General features: G+C 55.5%; 1 protein-coding gene across 8 annotated transcripts in view; it reads left to right on the forward strand.

Moving 5' to 3' along the window:
• The window catches only part of JAKMIP1 (janus kinase and microtubule interacting protein 1), a 111,799-nt gene that overhangs the window by 45,582 nt on the left and 44,276 nt on the right, over nucleotides 1-21,941 (forward strand). For all 8 annotated transcript variants that reach the window (XM_049630278.1, XM_049630279.1, XM_049630276.1 and 5 more), the window contains one exon: nucleotides 16,975-17,240. In XM_049630278.1, coding sequence (XP_049486235.1) covers nucleotides 17,112-17,240 — 129 coding nt within the window. In that variant the 5' untranslated portion in view covers nucleotides 16,975-17,111. The remainder of the gene's footprint in view (nucleotides 1-16,974; nucleotides 17,241-21,941) is intronic.

Genomic DNA, 21,941 nt, shown 5'->3' on the forward strand with positions numbered 1-21,941 from the left:
AATTTTTTCAGGAGGGGGAGGAATTTAACCCATTATACAGATCAGGAACACTTTTCAATATCATTGAAATGTTCTTCTGACATTGATTTTCAATTTTTTTTTCATTGGGTGGAACCCATTTTTTTTTTTAAAGTTTATTTATTTTGAGAGAGAGAGCATGCATGCGAGCAGGGGAGGGGCAGAGAGAGAGTTGGGGAGAGAGAGAATCCCAAGCAGGCTCCACACTGGCAGCACAGAGCCAGCGGGGGGGCTCGAACCCGTGAACTGAGAGACTGTGACCTGAGTAGAAACCAAGAGTTGGATGCTTAACCGACTGAGCCACCTGGGCACCCCTGGGGTGAAACCCTTTTAATGAACAGAATCTTATCTTGAAGTCCATGTGGAACATGTGAAACCCCCCCAAAGCAAGCTAAAGTTGGGGGTAGTGGTGCCCCAGCCTCAGATGGGTCCAGAGATGAGTGGAGTTGTCTGTTGTTGTGTGTGTGCACATGTGTGTGTGAGTGTGTGCGTTCCTCACTATTAATTCTTAATTATTAACATTAATGAAATGGTTATTAGTTATTAATCAGGTATCCCCGATTCCACCAGAAGAATGGAGGGAGGAGTGATTTTTTTTTTATTTATTTTTTTTAACATTTATTTATTTTTGAGACAGAGAGAGAGCATGAACAGGGGAGGGTCAGAGAAAGAGGGAGACACAGAATCCAAAACAGGCTCCAGGCTCTGAGCTGTCAGCACAGAGCCCGATGTGGGGCTCGAACCCACGGACCGCGAGATCATGACCTGAGCCGAAGTCAGTCACTTAACCGACTGAGCCACCCAGGCACCCCAGGGAGGAGTGATTTTTAATCTCATCTTTATCTGTCTTCCCCAAATTTTTAACAATGAACACATAATACTTACTAATTAATCATTATGCTCATTAATAATAATATCAATCAAATTATTAATTAATGAGTTAATGCGACTCTTGCTGTATTCACAACAACCCAACCTCCTGAGGTGTAGGTATGATTATTTTCCTCATTTTTCCAGGTAGAGAGACAAGCTCAGAGAGGACAAGTAACCTGCCCGGGGACACACAGCCCATAAGGGGTAGGGGCTCGATTCTAACTCAGTCTGATACTGAGCTGGGCCTCGAGAACACTCTGAGGTTCTAGAACATGAAGTTCCATCAGGGGAACTTGGGTGTGGCTAGGCTCTCTTTGTAGTGAACGAGAACAAAGTATTAGGTTTTCTGCTGTGTTATTTGAAGTTGTTCTTTATGTCCCTCTTTAATTTTGGCGCAGTTTTCTGGGGCACCCCTATCTCTACCTGTGTTCATCTGTGGGGCTACTTCAAACGGGTGGGGGAGGCAGGGGTGGTTGGAAGGTAGAGGGGCTGGGTCTTGGCTGGGCCTCAGGCTTGACCCCAGAGTTGCCCTGCAGGGAGCTGAGGGGGGGGTCAGAAGCCATTGTGCCACGGCTGGCTCCAGCCACAGCTGTAAGCAGGGTGATGGCCACACCCCATAAGCACCCCCCCCCCATCTGCCAGGCTCACACCAACAAACGGGCACCTTGCAGCACCCCCTGGGTCCCCATTGATCCTGGGGTCAAATCTCGTGTGGATGAATGAATGAACGAATGAATGATGTATCTATGGTTACCTGTAGAACCCAGCTCCGAGGCAGCCTAGGAAATGTAGTTTCTGGCTTTGGAGCCTCCACAGTTCAGGGGGGATGGCTGTCCCCCTTTGGGGTCATTTCCTCAGGGTGATGTGAGTACAGATAGACTGAGAAGGGGGGTGTTGAAGTGCCTCTGTCTCAGATCTTCTTTTTAGGTTTATTCATCTATTTTTGAGAGAGAGAGGGAGAGAGGGAGAGAGAAGGAGAGAACCAGCAGGGGAGGTGCAGAGGGGGGACAGAGGAGCTGAAGCCGGCTCTGTGCTGGTAGCAGCGAGCCTGATGCGGGGCTCCAACTCACGAACCGTGGGGTCGTGACCTGAGCTGAAGTCAGCCGCTTAATCGCCTGAGCCGCCCCGGCGCCCCTCGAATCTTCAAGCTACTCATGGTTCCCTGGTTCCCAGGGTCCCTCCCGGACGGGTGGCACGTACCGTCTCTGAGCAAGACGTACAGCCTAAGTCTGGTCTGGCCCCTGTGGCCCCTGTTAGGACAGCACGCCCTCCTCCGTTCAGCTGGTGATTCACGGGAACCGCAGGGCCCAGCAAGCAAGTGGCATGGACGAGGCAGGGCTGCACGCGGCCGTCTGCTGGGGCAGGAAGGAAGGAAGGAAGGAAAGCCAGAGGGCAAAACGACAGGCCGCCCCTCGGCCCGAAAACGTGGGGAGAAGAAACATGTCCCATCCCAGGGGTAGCCCGGACGGGGCCACCCAGTGGGAATCCGAATCCCGGAGCAGAGGAGGGCTGGAGCAGGCAGCCTGCGGAGGCCGGGGTGGGATCTTGGCTCCTCACTTCACCTCCTCGAGCCTCAGTTTCCTCACCCGTAAAATGGGATAGTCGGTTGAATTCCATGAGCTCCGTGTTGAGATTCAGCACGAGACCCCGCGTAGCTGCCCGGTGGGAGACGAGCTGATCGCAGGCACTGTGGTCTGATCTCCGCGTGCCGTCCGCCGGAGCTTTCTGAGAGCAGTCCGGACCCATTGGCATGGGGCTTACCGTCGGCCGGCAGGAGCGGAGGGGGAGGGGACCTTCGTGGCTGGCCTCTTCCCGAGTCGGCGGTTCCTCGGAAATCTAAATTCTTTACCTTAGTTCGGCTCTTGACCAGCACCGACCATCATCAAAAGTAAGAAAAGCAGGGGTGGAAAGGATAAGTCAGGGGTAACTGAGCGCCGGTGTTTCTGGCCGTGTGAGCGTGGGCAGTGGGTTGGCCTCTCTGTGCCTCCCGTTGTTTCCGGTACGAGGCATGGAAAATGAGACCTCCCTCTCGGGAGCTTGATAGGGTTAAAGGGCTGGCCTTAGCACTTGTAATAGGTCCCTGTGGTGCTCCCCTCATTCCTGCTTCTGGAGGAAGACATTACTGCCGGGAGGCAGGAATAGGCCTTCCCAGGGCGATTAAATATTCTCGTGGTTGTTTGGGTTCAAAGAGACCAAAATACGGGTTTATAGGTGCCTGCCGAGAGTCCAAGCCCTTCTGGAAACGTCGAAGGAGCTGTTCGTTCACCGCGGGATTCTCCCCACATCCACCGTTTCTCGATTCGCCCGCCACCAGTCTCCACCCGGGCGCTAGGTGATAATTTGAAAACGTCTGTGAGAACTTCTGTGAGAGCTGGCCGTGCTGGCGGGCAGTGATTTGGGGAGGAGCCAGTGGCTGGGGCTCACGGGGGCTCGGGTTCAAGTGCAGGGTGGCTGGGGCTCCGCGGGCCTCTATTTGCTTCATCGTAAAGCGGGGCCATCACTGCCTCCTCAGCTGGGCTGTGGTGGTTGATGCAATGAGATGGGGGGGGGGGTGGCTAGATTATTTTACTTTGCAACGTGCCATGTACATGGTGGCATTTTTGTTAAGGGAGGGCCAGGCTGGGCCCCGGAAGTGCGCATCTCTGGAATGGGCTGGGTCAGCTCTGGTGGCGTCCCGCAGTTTGAGAATGGGGGAGGAGTGGTCCCCGAGGAACCCCGCCCCAGGCCCCTCCAGACTCCGAATAGATGGACCCTCTGTCTTTCTCCTGTCCCTGCCCGGGTCCTGCTGGTGCTGCGGGGCCAGCTCACAGGCTGCCTCCGTCACGGAAGGCGCCTCTCTCGCCTCGGGGCATCCACGGTGGGCTAGCCCTCGTCTTCCGTGTCGGGCTGATTATTACGGACACCTCACCCCTGCCCTGCCGAACTTGAAGACCCGGTGGGAGAGGGAGGATCATCATCTGGATCCGGTCACCTCTCTATCCCTGGGCCCCCGAGGCACCTGCTAGTGTCTGCGTGCGTGAAGGCATGTGAACGTCCTGTGTCACAGGCATGTGAACGTCCTGTGCACGCATGTGAACGTCCGTGTCACAGGCACGTGCCCGCTGCCTTTGCCCGGGGACAGGTGCCCAGCCGGGCTCTCAGAAGGTAGAGGACATGTGTGTCAACACAGCACGATCAGGACTCCGAGGAAGGGAAGCTCGGGGGACCACGGTGTGCAGGGGACGCCCCCGCCGGCCTGAGGGTGGGAAGTCGTGCCAGCACCAGCTGTCCGAGGAGGTAACCCCCAAGCTGCATTTGGAAGACGGTGGGCAGTTGGGGGCGCCTGGGGGGCTCAGTCGGTTAAGCCTCTGACTCTTGGTTTCGGCCCAGGTCACGATCTCATGGTTTGTGAGTTCGAGCCCCGAGTCAGGTTCTGCGCTGACAGCACGGAGCCTGCTTGGGATTCTTTGTCTCTCTCTCTGTCCCTCCCCCACAGGTGCTGTCTCTGTCTCTCCCAAAACAAATAAATAAATAAATGTAAAAAGGAGATGGACGGGCGGGAAAGGGGGAAGGGCATCGCAGGAAGGGAGGATCAGCTGGGTTTGTCGAGGTGATGCTGGAGCCCCGAAAGTTCCCTTCTGGGTCACCCGTGCTCTGGAGCAAGTCCCCTGGGCTCTCGTCCGGGGGTGGATTTCAGGGGTCCTGCGCTCCTGTCTGGTCATGCCGTCATCTCAACACGTGGCTTCGAAGGCCTCTGCCCCCAGGGGGAGAGAGGAGGAGTCACTAGGGTTCTTCCCCTCCTCCCCCCCAGCCCCGTAGTGACACAAGTCACTACCGCTCGCACACCACTGGCCAGGGCTGGTTACACGACCCCCACCCCCTGTAAGGGAATCTGGGAAGTGGAGGGAAGCAGGTGCGGGATTTGAGGAGCGCACGGGGAACCCGCTTCCAGAGATTCCCCGGGGCCCAGGGGAAGACGGCATCGATGGGGCTTATAGTCCCGGACTTCGCGGCTCTGCCAGAAACTCGATAAAACACCGACTCCCTCCCCACGCGCCCCCCCCCCCCCCAACCACTGGGCATTAATATTATGGCTGGAAAAGAAACCCGTGGAAAGAACAGAGCTCAGGGGGTAAAGGGAGTCTGGTTACAACATGTGGAGAAGGACTAAGTTCTTTGCTGACTGTTCATGCTTTTAAGGAAGTGGGTTTAACATTGGCCCTGTCTCCTTCTTGCCCTCCCTCCCTCCCTCCCTCCACGTCAGAGTGTAAACACTACGGAGTAGGTATGGTGGGCTTTTTCGCGTGGAAACGAGCCCTTTACATTTACGAGTCTTCTAAGCCTTTCAAAGAAGCTGCTCACAGAGTCTGCTTCTCGTTGCTTCAGGAGATGCTGGCAGTGGATGGGGAACGCCCAGGAGCACAGGCAGGGGAGTCCCGCTCAGCTACCTTCCCCGTTCTTCTTGGCAAGGGCTTGGTCTTCGCTTGCGAATTTACATTCGTCATCATGGTTTTGTGTGTTCTTTCGGGCCACATTATTTCCCAACGTGCTTCTGGAGAATCAGTTGTATAATGCAGTTTTTATCTTACCGAATTTATTACGAAGATCTTTCTTTAATTCAAATAGCTGGCGCTTTGGGGTGTAGGTGAGAGATTGTCAGCATTGGGAGACCAGCAGTGGCTGGGGGTTCGTTTCCCTTCGTTGACGAGGAGCGTGCGGAAGACAGCTGGCTTTGTGGCAGCCTGGCGGGGGGGGGCGGGGTCTCGAAGTTCACTGCTGTCTTGTAGACCACACACAGCTGCCTGCCGTTTTCCCAACCACTCTGACAGTCCCTGTCTTTTTATTGGTGCAGTTAGACCACTGATGTTTAAAGATTTTTTGAAAATATTTTTTATATTTGAGAGAGAGAGAGAGAGAGAGAGGGCACATGAGCGGGGGAGGGGCAGAGAGAGAGGGAGACACAGAATCGGAAGTAGGCTCCAGGCTCCGAGCTGTCAGCACAGAGCCCGACGCGGGGCTCGAACCCACGGACCGCGAGATCGTGACCTGAGCCAAAGTCGGACGCTCAACCGACTGAGGCAGCCAGGCGCCCCTGGACCACTGATGTTCAAAGTGATTATTGATATAGTTGGAGTAATATCTACCATATTTCTTATTTTTCTTTTTTTAATGTTTATTTATTTTTGAGAGAGAGAGAGAGAGAGAGAGAGAGAGAGAGAGAGAGAGAGAGAATGAGCGGGGGAGGGGCAGAGAGAGAGGGAGACACAGAATCGGAAGCAGGCTCCAGGCTCTAAGCTGTCAGCACAGAGCCCGACGTGGGGCTCGAACTCACGGACTGTGAGATCATGACCTGAGCTGAAGTCAGACACTCAACCGACTGAGCCACCCAGGCACCCCTGTTATTTTCCTATTCATCCCCGTTCTTTGTTTCTCTTTTTGCCTTCTGCCCTTTTTCTGCCTTCTGTGGTTTTAACTGAGCATTTTACGTGTCCCCATTTTCTCTGCTTTCTCGGCATATCAGTTACACAGGCACACCTCATTTTCTTGAGCTACGCTTTATTGTGCTTTGCAGATAGGGCCTCTTTTACAAATCGAGGGTTGGCGATAACCCTACGTCGAGCAAGTCCTGTCTGTTAGAGCCGTTCCTTCCAACAGCATTTGCTCCCTTCGTGTCTCTGTGTCACATTTTGGTAATTCTCAGAATATTTCTAACTCTTTCATTATTATTGCATTTGGCAGGGTGATCTGTGATCGGTGATTATGACTCCGGGAAAGCTCAGATGATGCTTAACAGTTTTTAGCAATAAAGCATTTTTAAATTAAGGTATATACGTTTTTTTTTAGACATTGTACTATGGCATGTGTAGCAGCACAGTATGGTATAAACGTAACCTTGATGTGCACTGGGAAACCAAAAAATTCGTTTCACTCCTTTCGCTGAGGTATTCACTTTATTGCAGTGGGTCTGGAAGCAGTCCTGTAATGTCTCCAAGGCGTGTCTGTGTTTCTTAACTTCTCAGAGTGGCGGCCTTAGAATTTGCAACGACGCCTAATCCAAGTCCCTTCCCAAATGACACCGTGTGACGTCACATGTAGCGTGCAAGCACCTTCCACACAGTCTTCTTGTTCCCTCTGTCTCGACCCTCACCGCACTGCTGCCTTCCGTGCCCCTCATCCAGAAGCTGTAATCACGTGATACGTTGTTGCTGTTACTATTTTGACCACCGTCACCTGATAGATCATTTAAGAATAAGGAAAATAAGGGGTGCCCGGGTGGCTCAGGCGGTTAAGCATCTGACTCTCGATCTCAGCTCAGGCAGGTCCTGGTCCCACAGTTCATGAGTTCAAGCCCCACATTGGGCTCTACGCTGGGCATGAAGCCTACTTGAAAAAAAAGAGAAGAAAACTAAAAGTTTGTATTCCTTGTCTAGCTCTCTTCCTTTTCCTGTGTAGATCTGTATTTCTTTTCATTTTAATGTTTTTAATTTTCATATTTTCAAATCTATCTTCCTTCCTTCCTCCCTTCCTCCCTCCCTCCGTCCCTCCTTCCCTTCGTGGTCTGCATTTCTGACCTACATCATCTTTCTTCTCACAGAAGAACTTCTTATCACTTTTTTTTTTTTTTTTGCAAGGAAGATCTCCTGGTGACAAATCTCTTCAAATTTTGTCAGAGAAAGCCTTTACTTCTTCACCTTTGAAAGATGATTTCACACGGTACAGAATTTTAGATTGGTGGGAATTTCCTCTCAACACTCGATCTCACTCCACTCTCTTCTTGCGTGGTTTCTGAAGAGAAGTCTGATGTGATTCTTACCTTGGTTCCTTTTTAGGTAAGGTGCCCTCCCCCCACCTCGGCCTCTTTCAAGATTTTTCATTGATCTTTGATCTTCCTCAGCGTGAGCGGGATGTGCCTATGAAAAGATGTGTTGGCTTTCTGGTGTTTATCCTGTTCGGTGTTCGGTGAGCTTCATGGATCTTTGGTTTGGTGTCCAACGCTGACTTTTGGAAATTCTCAGACATCACTGGTGCAAGTATTTCTTCTCTTCCTTTCTCTCTTCTCTTTCTGGGATTCCCACGATGCACCTGTTACGCCTTTTGTAATTGTCCCACAGTTCTGGGATACTCTGTTCTGTTTCAGTCGTATTTTTTCCTTGCTGCTCGGTTTGGAATAGATTTATGGACCTATCCTCACTGGTTCTTTGCCCAGCCGGGTCCAGTCGGCTAATGATCTCCTCAGAGGGATTCTTCGTTTCTATTTTAGTGCCCTTTTTTTTTTTTTTTTGGTTTGTTTTTTAACCTTTAGCACTTCTTTCTGGTCCTTTCGCAGAACTCCCGTGTGTGCTAACATTAGCCATCTCTTCTCGTGTGTTGCCTACTTTTTCCTTTGGAGCCCTTCGCGTATTAATCGTAGTTACCGCACAGTCCTGGTCTGATAGTTTCAGCATCACTTCCCTATCTCAGCCTGGGTCTCATGGTCTCATGCTTGGTCTGTCTCTCCGAGGTGGGTTTCGAATGCCTTGTGATTTTGTAGTTGTGGAAAAACTGGGCAGGAAGTATCTGGTAAAAGGAACCTGAACTGATTTATTTCCATGGCAGTTTCTGCCCTGGTAGGGTTGTTATTCTCGGTATCCATCTGTCTGCTTCTCCAAATTGTGCCGTGTGATCTCAGCTGACAGACGGGCGTAAGAAAAGTTACGGATTTTCGGTTCAGCTTTTCCTCGTGCGGATGAGGGTGAGGACTTCCAAGCTCCTTACGCGCCAGACCAGAAGCTGGGAGTTGGACGCAATTCTTTCTGTGTTCTCCCTCCCTCCCTCCCTCCTTCCCCCCACCCCGGCCTCCCCTCTTCTCCCCCGCTCCCGCCTGCGTGTGCCCTGGGCAGGACTTGTCTGGGCGTTGCCCTGACTGGAGGTTTCTCTGGTTTTTGTTTTTATTTTTTATTTTTTAGTGGGGGGCATCATGAGTTCAGGCCCGAGCTCTATGCGTTGGTGTTTAGAGAGGCCTCCCTTCCCTGAACTTGGCTGCACTTTACTCCTTGGGGACACATCAAGATGGGCATGCTAGGGTCAGGTGACAGAGGTCGTCCGGAGTTTCCTGGGCCCTCCTGCCCCTGTTGAAGGCCGTGTCTTCACGGTCCAGCTGTGCTTTCTCAACTGCACCCCTCCATCCAGCCCTGAGCTGGGATGGAGCATGGAAGGCCCTGAGATGACCATGCTTATTCTGTGGCTGGGGTGACAGTGACAGGTGGCAGTGGTAGGTGATGCAGCCAGCGGAAGGAAGGGGTGTCTGACTAGGGACAGAGGAGCATGGCCCATGCGGGAGTTTCGCTGTGCCCCTTCTGTGGCTGTACGTAGGATACAGAGGTGGTTTCTTCGTGATCTATGTGTAGAGACGTTGAAACGAGCAGACAGACAGAGGTCTAGGAGAGGGCTTTGGGCAGGAGGGGCCATGAGCCCCTCGGGCCGTGAGCCTGTAGGAGCAGGGTGGGGTGCGGCTTGCTCAGTGGGTAGGAGGCGGGCAGCAGAGTCATGCTGGGCAAAGCATGGGATGCATTCAGCCAGCTGAGCTCCTCTGCTCCCAGTTGTGTTTACCCAAGAGCAAGCCCCAAGGTCCTCGATGCTCAATGTCTTGTCTTTGTACTGCAGCCATATTTAAATATGGAGGGTGCGCGACTAGGGTGGGGGGAGGCCAGAGAGCCGAGCCCACCATCGGGTGCCCCGTCTCTGCCCACGCACATGCCAGTCCTCACGTGGCTGTACTTGGCTTCTCTGTGGAATGGGGCTGTTTTTAATTAAGGACTCAGGAAACCTTTGTTCCCTGAAGGACCTCTGGTGTCCTTCTGGCTTTGTGACTGGAAGGACACCCATGGGGATGGGTCTGGGGATGGGCAATGCTTTCACACCCAGCGGACATCCAAGGAGGGAATCCTGATGTTTGGGGCACCTGCTCTGGGCAGGCACTTTACTTGGTGCTGGAGACTGAGTAAACCAGGTGACTGAGGAGGAGCTGAGAGTCCACAGGCCCAAGGCCTGCAAACAAGCAGAGGTGGCCCTGGGGGAGCCGGCAGGGGGTCTTGCCAGCCAGACACACCACTGCAAGGTCCCTTCTGGGCCTGTCCCTGAGGCAGCGGGACTCCTGAAGCTTGATTTGCTGTCGTTGTTGTTATCACTGGTGATGTTTTGTTAATTTTCTGCACTGGGGTGGGAGTGGGCTGACCTCTGCTTCGGAGAGTGCCCTCAGTGGGGGGCTGGGGAGGTAGGTGGCTGGGAGGAGGAGGGCAGGGAGACTGTTTAAGGCCTTGAGGTTCATGGGGCTGAGAGTTGGCACCAACTTGGCGAGAGCATGCGGCCCTGTGTGTGTGTGTGTGTGGGGGGGTTCTTGAGCCTCAGTGGCCCCTGGAATAGGAGGGTCCTAGGCAGGGGGCCTGCTGACCCAGGTGGGGGGACCCCCCAGCTGCTGTGATGAATGACATCATCAGCCAGACAGAGGGGGCTGTGGAGCCAAGGGCACCTCAGTGAGCCTGGGCGGGGTCCACGGTGTCCTGGGCAGGGGCGGGGGGTGGTGTTAGTTCCACTGCTTCTAAAGCGCCAGGTAAGCTCTGGTGACCACCTTGTGGGAGGGGGGGGGGGGGGGGGGGCTGTGGGGTCTTCTCTCCCCTCTGGGCTGCCAGTCCCTCTGGGACCCCAGGCAGGCCTGTGATCTTCCTGGGCCTCAGTTTCCCCATCTGTAAATGCTGGCCTCATAGTCCTGGAGACAGTCAGGCAAAGACGCCTAGAATCATCCAGTGCAACGTGGGCTACAAGGACCCCCTGACCTTGCCTGTGGGTCCAACAGGGGCTTGGAGGAGGCGTGGCCCAAGGTGAGTCCTGGGAACGGTCAGGAGGTGGCCTGAGGTGGCCCGGTGGGGCAGGTGGCTGTTCTGTTGTCATTTCCAGGACCCGCCGGCTCTGAGCTTCTGGGGTGTGTGATGGGACACAGGGGCCGTGGGGCCCGGGCTACAGGCGGCTTGCTCTGGCCTCTCTGACCTTACTGGCGCTCAGCAGCCCTGCTCCCACGCGGTGCCGTGTGCACGGCGCATTTCCCCTGCATGATGAGAAACGTTGGCTGAGGACACAGCCCAGGCCGGGCCACGCACAGGTCAGTGGCAGGCATGGTGGCAGGCCTGGGTGAGTGACTGGGCCTCTTCCGTTCCTCATCCTGGGTTCTCACTACAGAGCTTTACCCCGGAACCAGAATAAGTGTTAGGAAAACCTAACTCACTTGACATTATTTGTCGCATTTTATGGAAGATTTAAAAAAAAAAATTTTTTTTAACGTTTATTCATTTTTGAGAGACAGAGACAGAGCATGAGCGGGGAAGGGGCAGAGAGAGGGAGACACAGAATCTGAAGCAGCCTCTAGGCCTCAGCTGTCAGCACAGAGCCCAACACGGGGCTTGAACTCACGAACTGCGAGATAGTGACCTGAGCCGAAGTTGGATGCTCAACCAACTGAGCCCCCCAGGCGTCCTTGGAATTTTTTTTTTTTTAACTTCCACCGACTACTTTGCACCGATACGAAAAGAGTCTAGACAGCAACAGCCTTATTAATTTGTTACAAGTGGAGAACAAGGTCTCCTAAAAAAGTTAATATCTAGGCCTCTCGGGCTTTTTCTTTTAAGTATTTAAGGAATTATTATTTTACTCTCTTTTTTGGTGGCGGTGTGGTGGAAAATCTTTGCTCCCTTTTCACTGCCTGTCTGTGTTTATCTTTTGTAAAACTGTCTTCCAGTTCCTCGCTTTTTTTTTTTTTAATGTTTATTTATTTTTTGAGAGTGAAAGAGAGAGACAGAATGCAAGCTGGGGAGGGGCAGAGAGAGAGGGAGACACAAAATCTAAATCAGGCTCTGGCCTCTGAGCTGTCAGCACAGAGCCCAATGCAGGGCTTGAACTCACAAACTGTGAGGTCATGACCTGAGCTGAAGTCAGACGCTTAACTAATTGAGCCCCCCAGGCACTCCCCTCACTTTCCTTTTCTGCTCTGGGCAGGGAGACAGACACTGTGCTTGCTAGCATTGTATGTAAAGCATGAGATAATGGGCTCTGAGCGAGGGACTGGAGATTTGCCTACTGTGCGGTGCTCACTGGCCTTGGGTGGATGTTTGCTGAGCCTCTGTGGGGTTCTTCTGTCAGCCCGGGGCCGTGCCGTCTGCTCATGCACTCGGAATGGAAAGCCCCTGGCACGGAGTGGGCACCCAGCTCATCTCAAGTAGGAGAAGGACCTACTTTTGCCTCCATGGGTGAGGCCGTCATGGCGGTCAGCAGCTGTGGGGCTGTTGGTAAGGATGACAAGTGACCCTGTGAGCCTCGGGCCAGAGCAGCGGGGGGTGTGTTCCTGGCAGAGGAGGCCAGCTGCCTGGGGCCCACGGAGAGCCCCAACTTTGAGTCCATAACTTGGGGTAACATCTCCTCCTGTATCCCCTCATCGCGACACGACTGAGGCCCCGGCCTGGCCAATGTTGCGTCAAGATCCTGCCCTCGAGGGGCTGACGGAGGAGCAAACACACAGGGCAGCCCTCTGCCAACCTGGGAGCCGAGAGGAGGTGCCTGACCATGGGGTCATGAGGGGAGGCTTCCTGGAGGAGGCAGAATGGGAGGCCACGAAAGGAGCGGGAGGGAGGATGGCTTTCTCCGTCAGGGAACTGAATGCACCGTGGCCTGCTGGGGAGTGTGGGGCGGGTGGCGGGGCCCGAACTTCGGGCTGAGTCAGACCCTGTGGGGCCCACACCCCTTCACGGGCCAGGCTTTCTTCAAGGTCAGCCTGCACCTTTGATGGCCGTGAAGCAGGCATCTGATTGCAGATGCCGATCTCCATTTCTCATCCGTGAAGCAGAGAACAGGTGCTGAGGCTCTCCTGAGACGCTGGTGTGCACGCACCTTTCCAGGGGCTGCGGTGGCTGGGGTGACAATGGGGCCGTCCCCACACACGGCCTCCCTTCTCGGGGTCTGGTCTGTCTCTCCTTTGGCCTTTCTGCTCTTGGGGCCCCGAACGCCTGGCTGGGAGACTAGGAGGCATTGGGGTCCAGCTGGCCAGGGGGGCTGATACAAGTTGGCGTCTGGGGACTGGCCCCGAGACTTCACCGGGCTCTGTTCTCACGGTCCCCCAGGTGCTCCTGGTGTACTGTCCCCCCATTGGCTGAGGCTTCCTCTCCCGCCCTCCCCTCGTGGCTCAGCTGGGGTGCCATCCCAGGGCCTCACGAGGAGTGGGCCCGTTTCACTGCCTGCATCCGGCGTGCTGTGCTGCCTTGGGCAGGTGCTTGACCTGCCTGAGGCCCAGATGCCTCATCTGCTACCCTGTCCTCTCTGGCATCTTCAGGGACCCTGGGAGGGGCTGCTGGGGAGGGAAAGGGGCCTTCAGGACATATACTAGGGCCGCTGAGAAACTGTGACACTGGCTGGGCTGCACCTTGACGCGGCGGCTTCCAGTGGTGCCTAATCTTAGCACCTGTTATCTTGACCTTCATGGAGGCTACTGGGAGGCTGGCATCGCTCCTCCTAATCGATTCATATTTCTTTTGTTTGGTGAGTGTCTTCATTGGGCTGAGTGTCCTGCTGAGCACAGATATGGATCTGAGCAATTCCCACACACCCCCGTGAGGTTTAGTGCCGTGGGGCCCATTTAACAGATGAGGACACTGAGTCTTAGAAAAGTTCAGTGACTTCCCCAGAACCATCCAGCCAGGAAAGCGTGAGCTGAGAGGACACACTTACTGTGGGTGACAAGGCCGTCCTACAGAACAGTCAGCTGTGTCCTCGGGGATGTGGCTCGGGTCCTCTCTTCCCAGGCGGGTCCTTCCCTTCCAGGCGGCCCTTAGGGACACGGGTGGAGTTGCTCCCAGAGAGTCCATCAGCCTCAAGAGCAGGTGTCGCTGCAGTGGTCCGGGGACAGGGCCCATTTGCTTTTCCTTTGGCTTCTGTCTTCTCTCTTTCCCAGCTAGATCCAGATGGTTCTCTGAAACTTGCTTTCTTTTTAAAAAAAAAAAAAAAGGCATCATTTTTTTTTCCTGTAAAGCAGTAATAGAAATAGAAAATTTGATTTATCTGGAAGAGTGTAAAGAAGGTAAATATCAGCTGTCACTCGGGCAGTCGCTGCTAACATTTGGGACGCCTGGCTGTCTGTTCCTCACCACTGCGTCCCCAGGGTACTGAGCCTGGAGCCCAGCAGGGGCTCAAAAAATACTTGTGACCAAATGGAAAAAATGAATAAGTACATACACACACACACACACACACATATATATATATATATATATATATATATATATATATATATATTTCTTTTTTTATTAAAAAAATTTTTTTTACATTTTTATTTATTTTTGAGAGAGAGACAGAGCACAAGTGGGGGAGGGGCAGGGAGAGAACGAGACGCAGAATCCGAAGCAGGCTCCAGGCTCCGAGCTGTCGGCACAGAGCCCGACGCGGGGCTCGAACTCACGAACGGTGAGATCTTGACCTGAGCCGAAGTCAGACGCTCAACCCACTGAGCCCCTCAGGCGCCCCAAGTATATATATTTCTGAAAACTGAGATCACAAATTGTATTTGTTCTTTGACTCTGTCTTTTCACTCGTTCATCTTTCTCCCTGTGGTTTGGTGTCATTTACTCAACCGTCCCTTGGGCTGGGGGGACGGATTGTTGGGATTGTTGGGAAGGAGAGCTGTGTTTCTACAGAGGCCGTATCTCTGGTTAGTCCTTGTGGTGTGTTCCTAGAGGTGGTGTCGTTGGGCCACAGGATGGAGTGGACAGGAGAAGAGTCCTCCCTCTGGGTGATGGATCTGGAGAGTGCTCCCTGCTCACTCTTCAGGGGCGGGGCGGCTTCCGAGAGCTTCTGTGCCGGTAAAGGCAGGCGGGTCAGGGCAGCGAGGAATGAATTATGGATTATGCTCTAATAAGTCACATGATTGCAAAGGGAGTTCATGCTTCTCTGAAGACAGAACGGACCTTTCTGGAATCAATCCGTGGGGATGCTGATTGTGCCTGGATAATCCTTCATGGCATGTTGAGAAAACCGCTCCCTCCTGCTCAGCAGGGCTGTGGCCGGCCTCCACCTCCGCCTTCCCAAATGGCTAGACATTCCAGCGCCCCCAGGCCTATCAGGTCACGCTCGACCTCAGCTCGCAAGCACTGAGCATCTACAGCTTGCCTGGAGTGCTGGCATCCATGAGACCCGGCCCCAGCTCCCTGTCTGCCTCCCTGTCCCCCTCCACCACCCCCCAAAGCAGCTCCTGCCGAGGCCCCTGACCCCCTCCCCTTCCCCTTCCCTGCCCCCCTGCCCAAAGCAGCTCCTGCCGAGGCCCCTGACCCCATATTCCTGAATCTGGTGGATCTGTCAGTTGTCCCCCCTTGCCTTGCTCTTGCCCTGTCAGGAGCTGCTCTCTGTCGACTCCTTCCTTCTTCTACAACCCCTTCTTCTCCTAGCCTCCCTGGTCCCCCCTTGTTCTCCTTCTAGCTCCAGGCTTCTTGTTTATGGCCTCCCTTGCTGGCTTCATCTCTTCGGCTCCACCTGCGAAGGCTGGCATTCCTGCATGCCGGAAGGTTCTCTTCTCGCTGTGCATGCTCTCCCAAGGCGATCTAACCCCGGTGCTACCACTGACTAGCTCTGTGGCTTAGGAGTAGCTTACTGCACCTCTCTGTGCCTCGATCTTCTCTCATCTCTAGGATGGCCCTGACATCTGTGCCTACCTCTCCAGGTGCTACAAGGACCACACGCTCCCCAGCTCCTAGCACAGGACTTGATGCATCATAGGGCTTCACTCATTCATTCATTCATTCGCTCACTCGTTCATTCACTCATTCATTCACTCACTCATTCAACGCATACTTCTGGAGGGCCTCCTGCATGCTGAGCTCTGATTCCAGGCGCAGGGGATACAGTGAGAAGCAAAACAGACCCAGGCCCTGCTTGTTTGGAACCCGCGTGGTTTGTCACGTGGGAAACAACCATGAGGCAGAGCAAGGGGACCAGGGGAGCAGAGTCATGCTGTCAGGGGCAGTGCCGCATGGGGTTAGGCTAGCACAGTGCTGGGGGCTGGGGGGCTGGGGGGGGGTCCAGACTCACCACGTCCAATCCAGCTGTGGGCCTTGACCAGGTTAATGCTGTTTTCTCATCTTGGCCGTGTGACTGTTGCTAGCACTCGGCCTCTTTGTGCCTCAGTTTCCTCATCTGTGACACGGGGCCACATCACCTACCTCGTAGGGCAGTTGTGGCGATTAGTGAAAGGTGACAGGAGTCACCTGGATGCAGGTCCCATTAGCTGTCAGTCTAGACCCTATCTTAAGGCTTTGTCACCCTGTGGCTGGGAGGGAACCTCCACCAAATTGAAGGCCCGGGCCTCCCCTGGAGAAATATGGGTGCTGGAGGGGCAGTTAGCTCATCATGGCGCCCCCGCGAACCAGGAAACCAGCCCCGGCCTGGCCAGGCGGGCACAGAGGCCTGGAGGGACCGCCGTCACCTCCCCGGGGCACAGAGCTAGCAGTGTGAGTGACCAGTGCTGTGCTAGGCCGGGGACGGCATAGGGGAGCCACTGATCTTTATAACGGCCCATTTTTCAGGGTGCGGTCCTCAGATCCTCTTCCAGAGTCACCTGGGAGTGTGGACGGAACATCCAGTGTCCTTGGTCCCACCACGCACCTCCTTGTGCCCTGAGCTCTGGGCTCCCCGGGGACCTGCCTTTTGAAACACGCGCCCCGGGCAACTGAGGCTCACTGACGTTTGCAGCCGGTGGCCTACGGGTTGCTCCGGTGATGTGGTCTCCTCTTGATAAGGACAGTAGTACATCCAAACTACTCAAGGTGTGGTCGCCTGGGAGCATCACCTGGGAGCTTGCGAGAAATGCAAATCAGAGTCTCCGGGGGGGAGGGCCCAGGACTCTCGGCCTTAACAAGCTTCTGCGGCCGCCAGTCTGAGAAGCGCTGGGTCAGTGTTGTGAATGGCAGGGCCACCTGGCGATGAGCAGGTGCCCGGCCCAGGCGGGGAGGCCCCGGCAAACGCCGGTTGCCATTTGAGTGCCCAGGCAGGGACGCCAGCCCCTCTCTCTCTCCGCTAACCCCGTTTCCCTCTTCCCAGGGTCCCAAGTGATGGTGGTTTACACGGAGGACAAGCTGAGCCCTGCAAAACTGGTTAGCACGGCGGAGCCCGGAGCGGCGCCTGCTGGCTGGTGGGTGTGAACCTCGGGATCTCCTCGCCTCAAGCCACGAGGAAGCATGTCTAAGAAGGGCCGGAGCAAGGGCGAGAGGCCCGAGATGGAGACTGATGCCGTGCAAATGGCTAACGAGGAGCTGCGGGCCAAGCTCACTAGCATCCAGATCGAGTTCCAGCAGGAAAAGAGCAAGGTGGGAGGGGTGCGGGCCTCCCAGCTCCGCGGACGGGGCGCGCGCCCTGGTGGACGATACTCCCCTCCGCTCTGAGTGGAGGGTGTGTTCCGGGCTGGGGCTGGGGACGGGCACTGGACCTGTGAGCCTCAGCTTGTCCCTTGTTAAAACGGGTATAACGTCAGTGGTGGTACCACCGGGATTCCACTCCTGGCCCCGTCGCGTCTCTCTATGACCTCGGACCAGCTACGTTACTCTCTGTGCGGTAATCTCCCTCGCCTGCGAGTTGGGGTCATGGCGGTACCACCCGAGGGGCCTGTGGCTGGGAGTTAGGAGGCGAGGGTATTAAAGAGTTTGCAGCAGGGTCTGGCTCTGTGACGGGGCACCGGAGCTCTGGTGGGGCGAGACTGAGCTTTGGGGCCGCTCGGCACCATCGCCAGGTGGGTGCCAGGCCGGCCGTGCGCATCCAGTTAGAGCGCGGCTGTGACAGGCACCCTGTCACAATGGAGGAGCGCGGGCTTTCTCACCGCACAGACCTGGCTTTAAACTTCAGCTTGGCCCCCGACTGGCTCCGTGCCCTCGGACAGGTGACATAAAGTCTCCAGGAAGAACCTGTTTTTTCCCGTCTGCAACGCAGCGTCATCATAACCGGCCAGTTCAGTGTCCTAAAGATGCAGTGTCACGGATACAACAAAAAGCCCATCGGTGTTCTCACTTGGGTGGTTTGAGGGCAGAGCGGGCTGGGGCTCTGTGGTGTCCGTGGGAGAAGAGAAGGGGGGATGGGAGCTTGCTCCCGGGTAGGCTGAGTGGCCGAGGGTCTGGGCTGTTCTGGGTAGGATGGGGGAGGTTATACCCACGTCTGCAGTTCGTATGTCTTCCAGCACCTGGGGCCCCGGGAGGGGACAGCCGGGGTATGGCTGCAGGTGTCCTGTCTTATTGAGAGCTGGGCCTCGGCAGCAGCGGTGGGGGTGCTGGTTGGGGTCCAGCCCCCAGGTGGGGAGCAGAGCTGGGTCCTGGGCCCCTGACTCGGCCCCTGGCTCAGGACAGCGACATGGAGAGCAGAGGCAGAGTCCAGGGCCTGAGGGATAAAGGCTAGGCTCCTGGAGCTTGAGGACAGGTGTGCCCCTTCCCATCCGCAGACACTCAGGATTCCAGGCCCGCGGCCGTCACCGGCACGGCTGCCCGAGGTGCCAGGCTGGCCACACTTTGTGCAGCTCGGGCGGGATTCACCTGCTGGGATCCCTTGGGGCTGGCACGTCCCACCCAGAAGCAGCGACGGCGGCTGTGGTTGCCGGGAAGCCGCACGGTCAAGGTCATTCTGCCAGGGCTCCACCACCTAATTCACCTTGAGGTCCGGGGGCAAAGCCACGTAACTGCCCATGCCTCCGTTTTCCCATTTGTTACATGGGGTCCTCTGATGTGCCCGGCCCCCTGGGTTGTCGGCAGACTGGATGAGACAGTCACACACACGTGCTGCCCGTCACACGCGGTCACACGGCAGTTGGCTGACATTTATTATGTGTCTGCTGTGCAGGTCACAGCAGATGCCTCGGAGGGCCTCCTGACCCTGGCAGTGACCTGCGCGGTCAGGGGCGGCTTTCTCCAGTTTATAGGTCAGAGAGGAGAGGAGACTTTGCCCAGGTGCGTTAGCTTGCTGGGGCCACCGTAACGAAGCACCACGGACTGGGTGGCTTAAAAATTCCAAAGAACTTCTTCCGGAGGTTGGCAGTCATGGGACAAGGTGTGGGCAGGTGGGTTTCTCCAGAGGCCTCACCCCTTGGCCTGTAGATGGCCGGCCATCTTCTCCCCATGTCCTCACATGGCCGTCCCCCTGTGTGTCTGTGTCCTGATAAGGATACCGGTCATAACAGGCCAGGGCCCACCTACATGACCTCATTTAACTTCTTTTAAGATTTCACATCTTCTAAGATTCTCTCTCCAATTATAGTCACATTCTGAGGTCCCGGGGGTTGGGACTTCCACATGAGAATTTTGGGGACACACCTCAGCCCATCCCACAGCAGGTCCACACAGGTGTAGGTGGTGGCACTGGGCTGGGAGCCAGGCCTTCCCCGTCACCTGGCCGCCTCCCTGCTGGACACGCCCGGCTGCCTGTTTTCTCAGCCTGGCCATCCACGTGGCCCCTCGGGAGGGCTTTCCCCGTGTCGCCGCTGGGGGAGCTCCTGTCCTCAGAGAATTCCGCACGGGGCTTACTGGCTGGTAGGAGAAACATAAATATAAAGTTTACAGTCGCATTTAAACGGTATTTTTATATGATCTCATAAAACTGTTGTCGATGCCCCAGTTGAAGCATTGTTTTCCCGGAGGATCGCCGTTGAGCAGGGGCGGATGAGGGGACGTGGTAAATGTCTCTGTGGATTCATTCATTCACTGAACAGCCTGTACCGTTGTTCCGTGCTGTGCGGAACGGCACGGGGGCAAGGGGGCCCGAGCAGGCTTCGCAGAGGCCATTTGGAGCCGGCTCTTTTTTTAAGGCTTTTGCTGGTGCTCCCACGGTCCGGTGAGCACCCCGGTCGCCAGTCAGGGGCGCCAAGGCCCGTGGGGCGAAGTCCCTGCCTTGCTGGCCAGCCCTGCGGTGGGCAGGGGCAAAGCAGGGAGATTATGGTTAGGAGACGGCTGCCGCGGTCGGGCGGTGGGACCAGGGTGGCTGCAGGGAGTGGATGAAGTGGCCAGGCCTGGGAATGGGGAGCCAGCCCTGACGGATCGGATGAAGGGCAGGGTGGAAGGGGACAGAGACAGGGGGAGGCCGGCTTCGCCATTCCGGCTGCAGTGGCAGGTGGCGCTGGCTCAGAGGCTTTTCTGCACCGGCCCCTCCCTCCTCCTCCAGGGCGCGGTCCCTCCCTGTCATTTTGCTCCTGTCTTATATGCAGCCAGGTGCTCGTCTGTGCTGCTGTGCCGCCAGACTTGGGAGTGGCTTGGAGGCAGCTGGCAGGTAGAGTGCTGGCACGCTTTAGACCTGCTCAGCGCTAAGGAGTCGGGAGCAGGTGCTCTGTGCACAGCCCGGGCCAACCCAGCCTCGCTCTGCTCTGCTTGGGTCGTGGCACCTGGGCTCGGCCCTCGGCTCCTCTGCGACCCGGCAAGGGCCTTCCCACTCGACCCCGTCTTCCATCCGCGTCGCTGCCCTAGACACCTGTCTCAGCAGGCCCGACCTCCCCCAGGCTGCCCTGCGCACGCCTCTGCTCCCCTCCGCACCCCTTCCTTCTTTTTCACCTGTGAGCAAACTTCCCTTTATCCACTCAGTGCTTTGGGTTTTCCTCCTCCCAAGTCCTCCCGGGCAGCTGCTGATGTCCCTGTTTCACAGTCAGGGTTCCTCAGAGAAGCATGGAACCAATAGGAAATTGTGTGTGTGTGTGTATGTGTAGGGGTGGGGAGTGGGAGGGAGACATTTTTTTTTTAAGAAGTTGGCTCACATGGTTACAGAGGCTGGCAAATCTGAACTTTGCAGAGCAGAGGCAGCTGGAAATTTCAGCAAGAGTGCATGTTGCAGTCTTGCGTCTTGAAGCAGCCTGGAGGCCAAATTCCTCTCGTTGAGGAGCTCAGCCTTTTCACTCGAGGCCATCGACTGATTGGGTGAGGCCCACCCACATTATGAAGAGTCAGCTGGTTTACTCAAGGTCTGCCGGCTTAAATATGAGTCACTTCTTTAAAAACTTTCACAACATACAGATGGGTTTCTCGCCAAATGAGTTGGTACCACGGCCCTGCCGACTTGACACGCACCATTCACCATCGTGGGGCTCAGTAATCACACATCCGTGCAGGCTTGGGATGCGACCGACCTGTCAGCAATAACCAGGGAAGTCGGGACAGCGTTGCCTCCTGGGAAGGACAATGCCAGAAGCAAATATTAGTCCCTCGCTGGGGGCAAGCACGTTAAATGTTTAAAGTTCTGGCTTCCCGGCATTGCGTCCACTAGGAAAAGACTCCCAGTCCCAGCCCAGGGAGGGGGAGGCCCGGGGCTGACAGGTTCTCCCGTCTTGTTTCTGAGATCACAAGTGTTTGATGTAAGGAGATGCTGACTTTGTGTCTTTGCCTGGCTTACTTTTTGCTTCTTTCTCCGCTGTCAGAAGGATTTATCCATACCAAGGGACACTGTAAAGCTCCTCACCTGACATTAATTTCAAAATGTGGGCATGCCATAAACAGCGTAGGCCGGGGAAAATGTTGGCCACCTTCCGCAGAAGTCGCGCGTGTCTTCTGTGAGGTACAACTGGTTCCCGTTCTCTGGAGACTGGTGTGATATAGAAAGCAAACGGACTGTAAAGGGTTCCTGCCCAGTGTGTGTTTTTGTGGGCTACTTGAAAAGGGGAGAATATGGCGTTTTGGAGCGTCTTAAGCAAATACTCCCTGGGCACATTCTACAAGCCATGGTTTAAATTTTGCTGATTAGACGGATGCGCTCAGGCTGGGTTGGCAGCCGGGCATCTGAGGAACATGGCTCTGGGGCCAGGGGCCTGGGGGTGAGCCGGGCTCTGTCCCCTGGCAGCCCCTCCCCCCAGGCAGGTCTCGGAGGCATCTCTGAGCCTCCACTGCCTCCGGGCAACGCAGTCACCTCCCTCCTGGGACCCCCTAGGGATTAATGTGGGGGATGCTGTGGAGCCCCCAGCCCGCGGAGGGGACAGGTCAGCAAGGGTGGTTGTCCTCCACTGCCCCTCTCTGCCTCCATCTGCTCTGTTTTCCGTGCCCACGGTCCAGTGCACG

Source organism: Panthera uncia, chromosome B1, assembly GCF_023721935.1.
Source record: "Panthera uncia isolate 11264 chromosome B1, Puncia_PCG_1.0, whole genome shotgun sequence".
NCBI classification, from domain to species: Eukaryota; Metazoa; Chordata; class Mammalia; order Carnivora; family Felidae; genus Panthera; species Panthera uncia.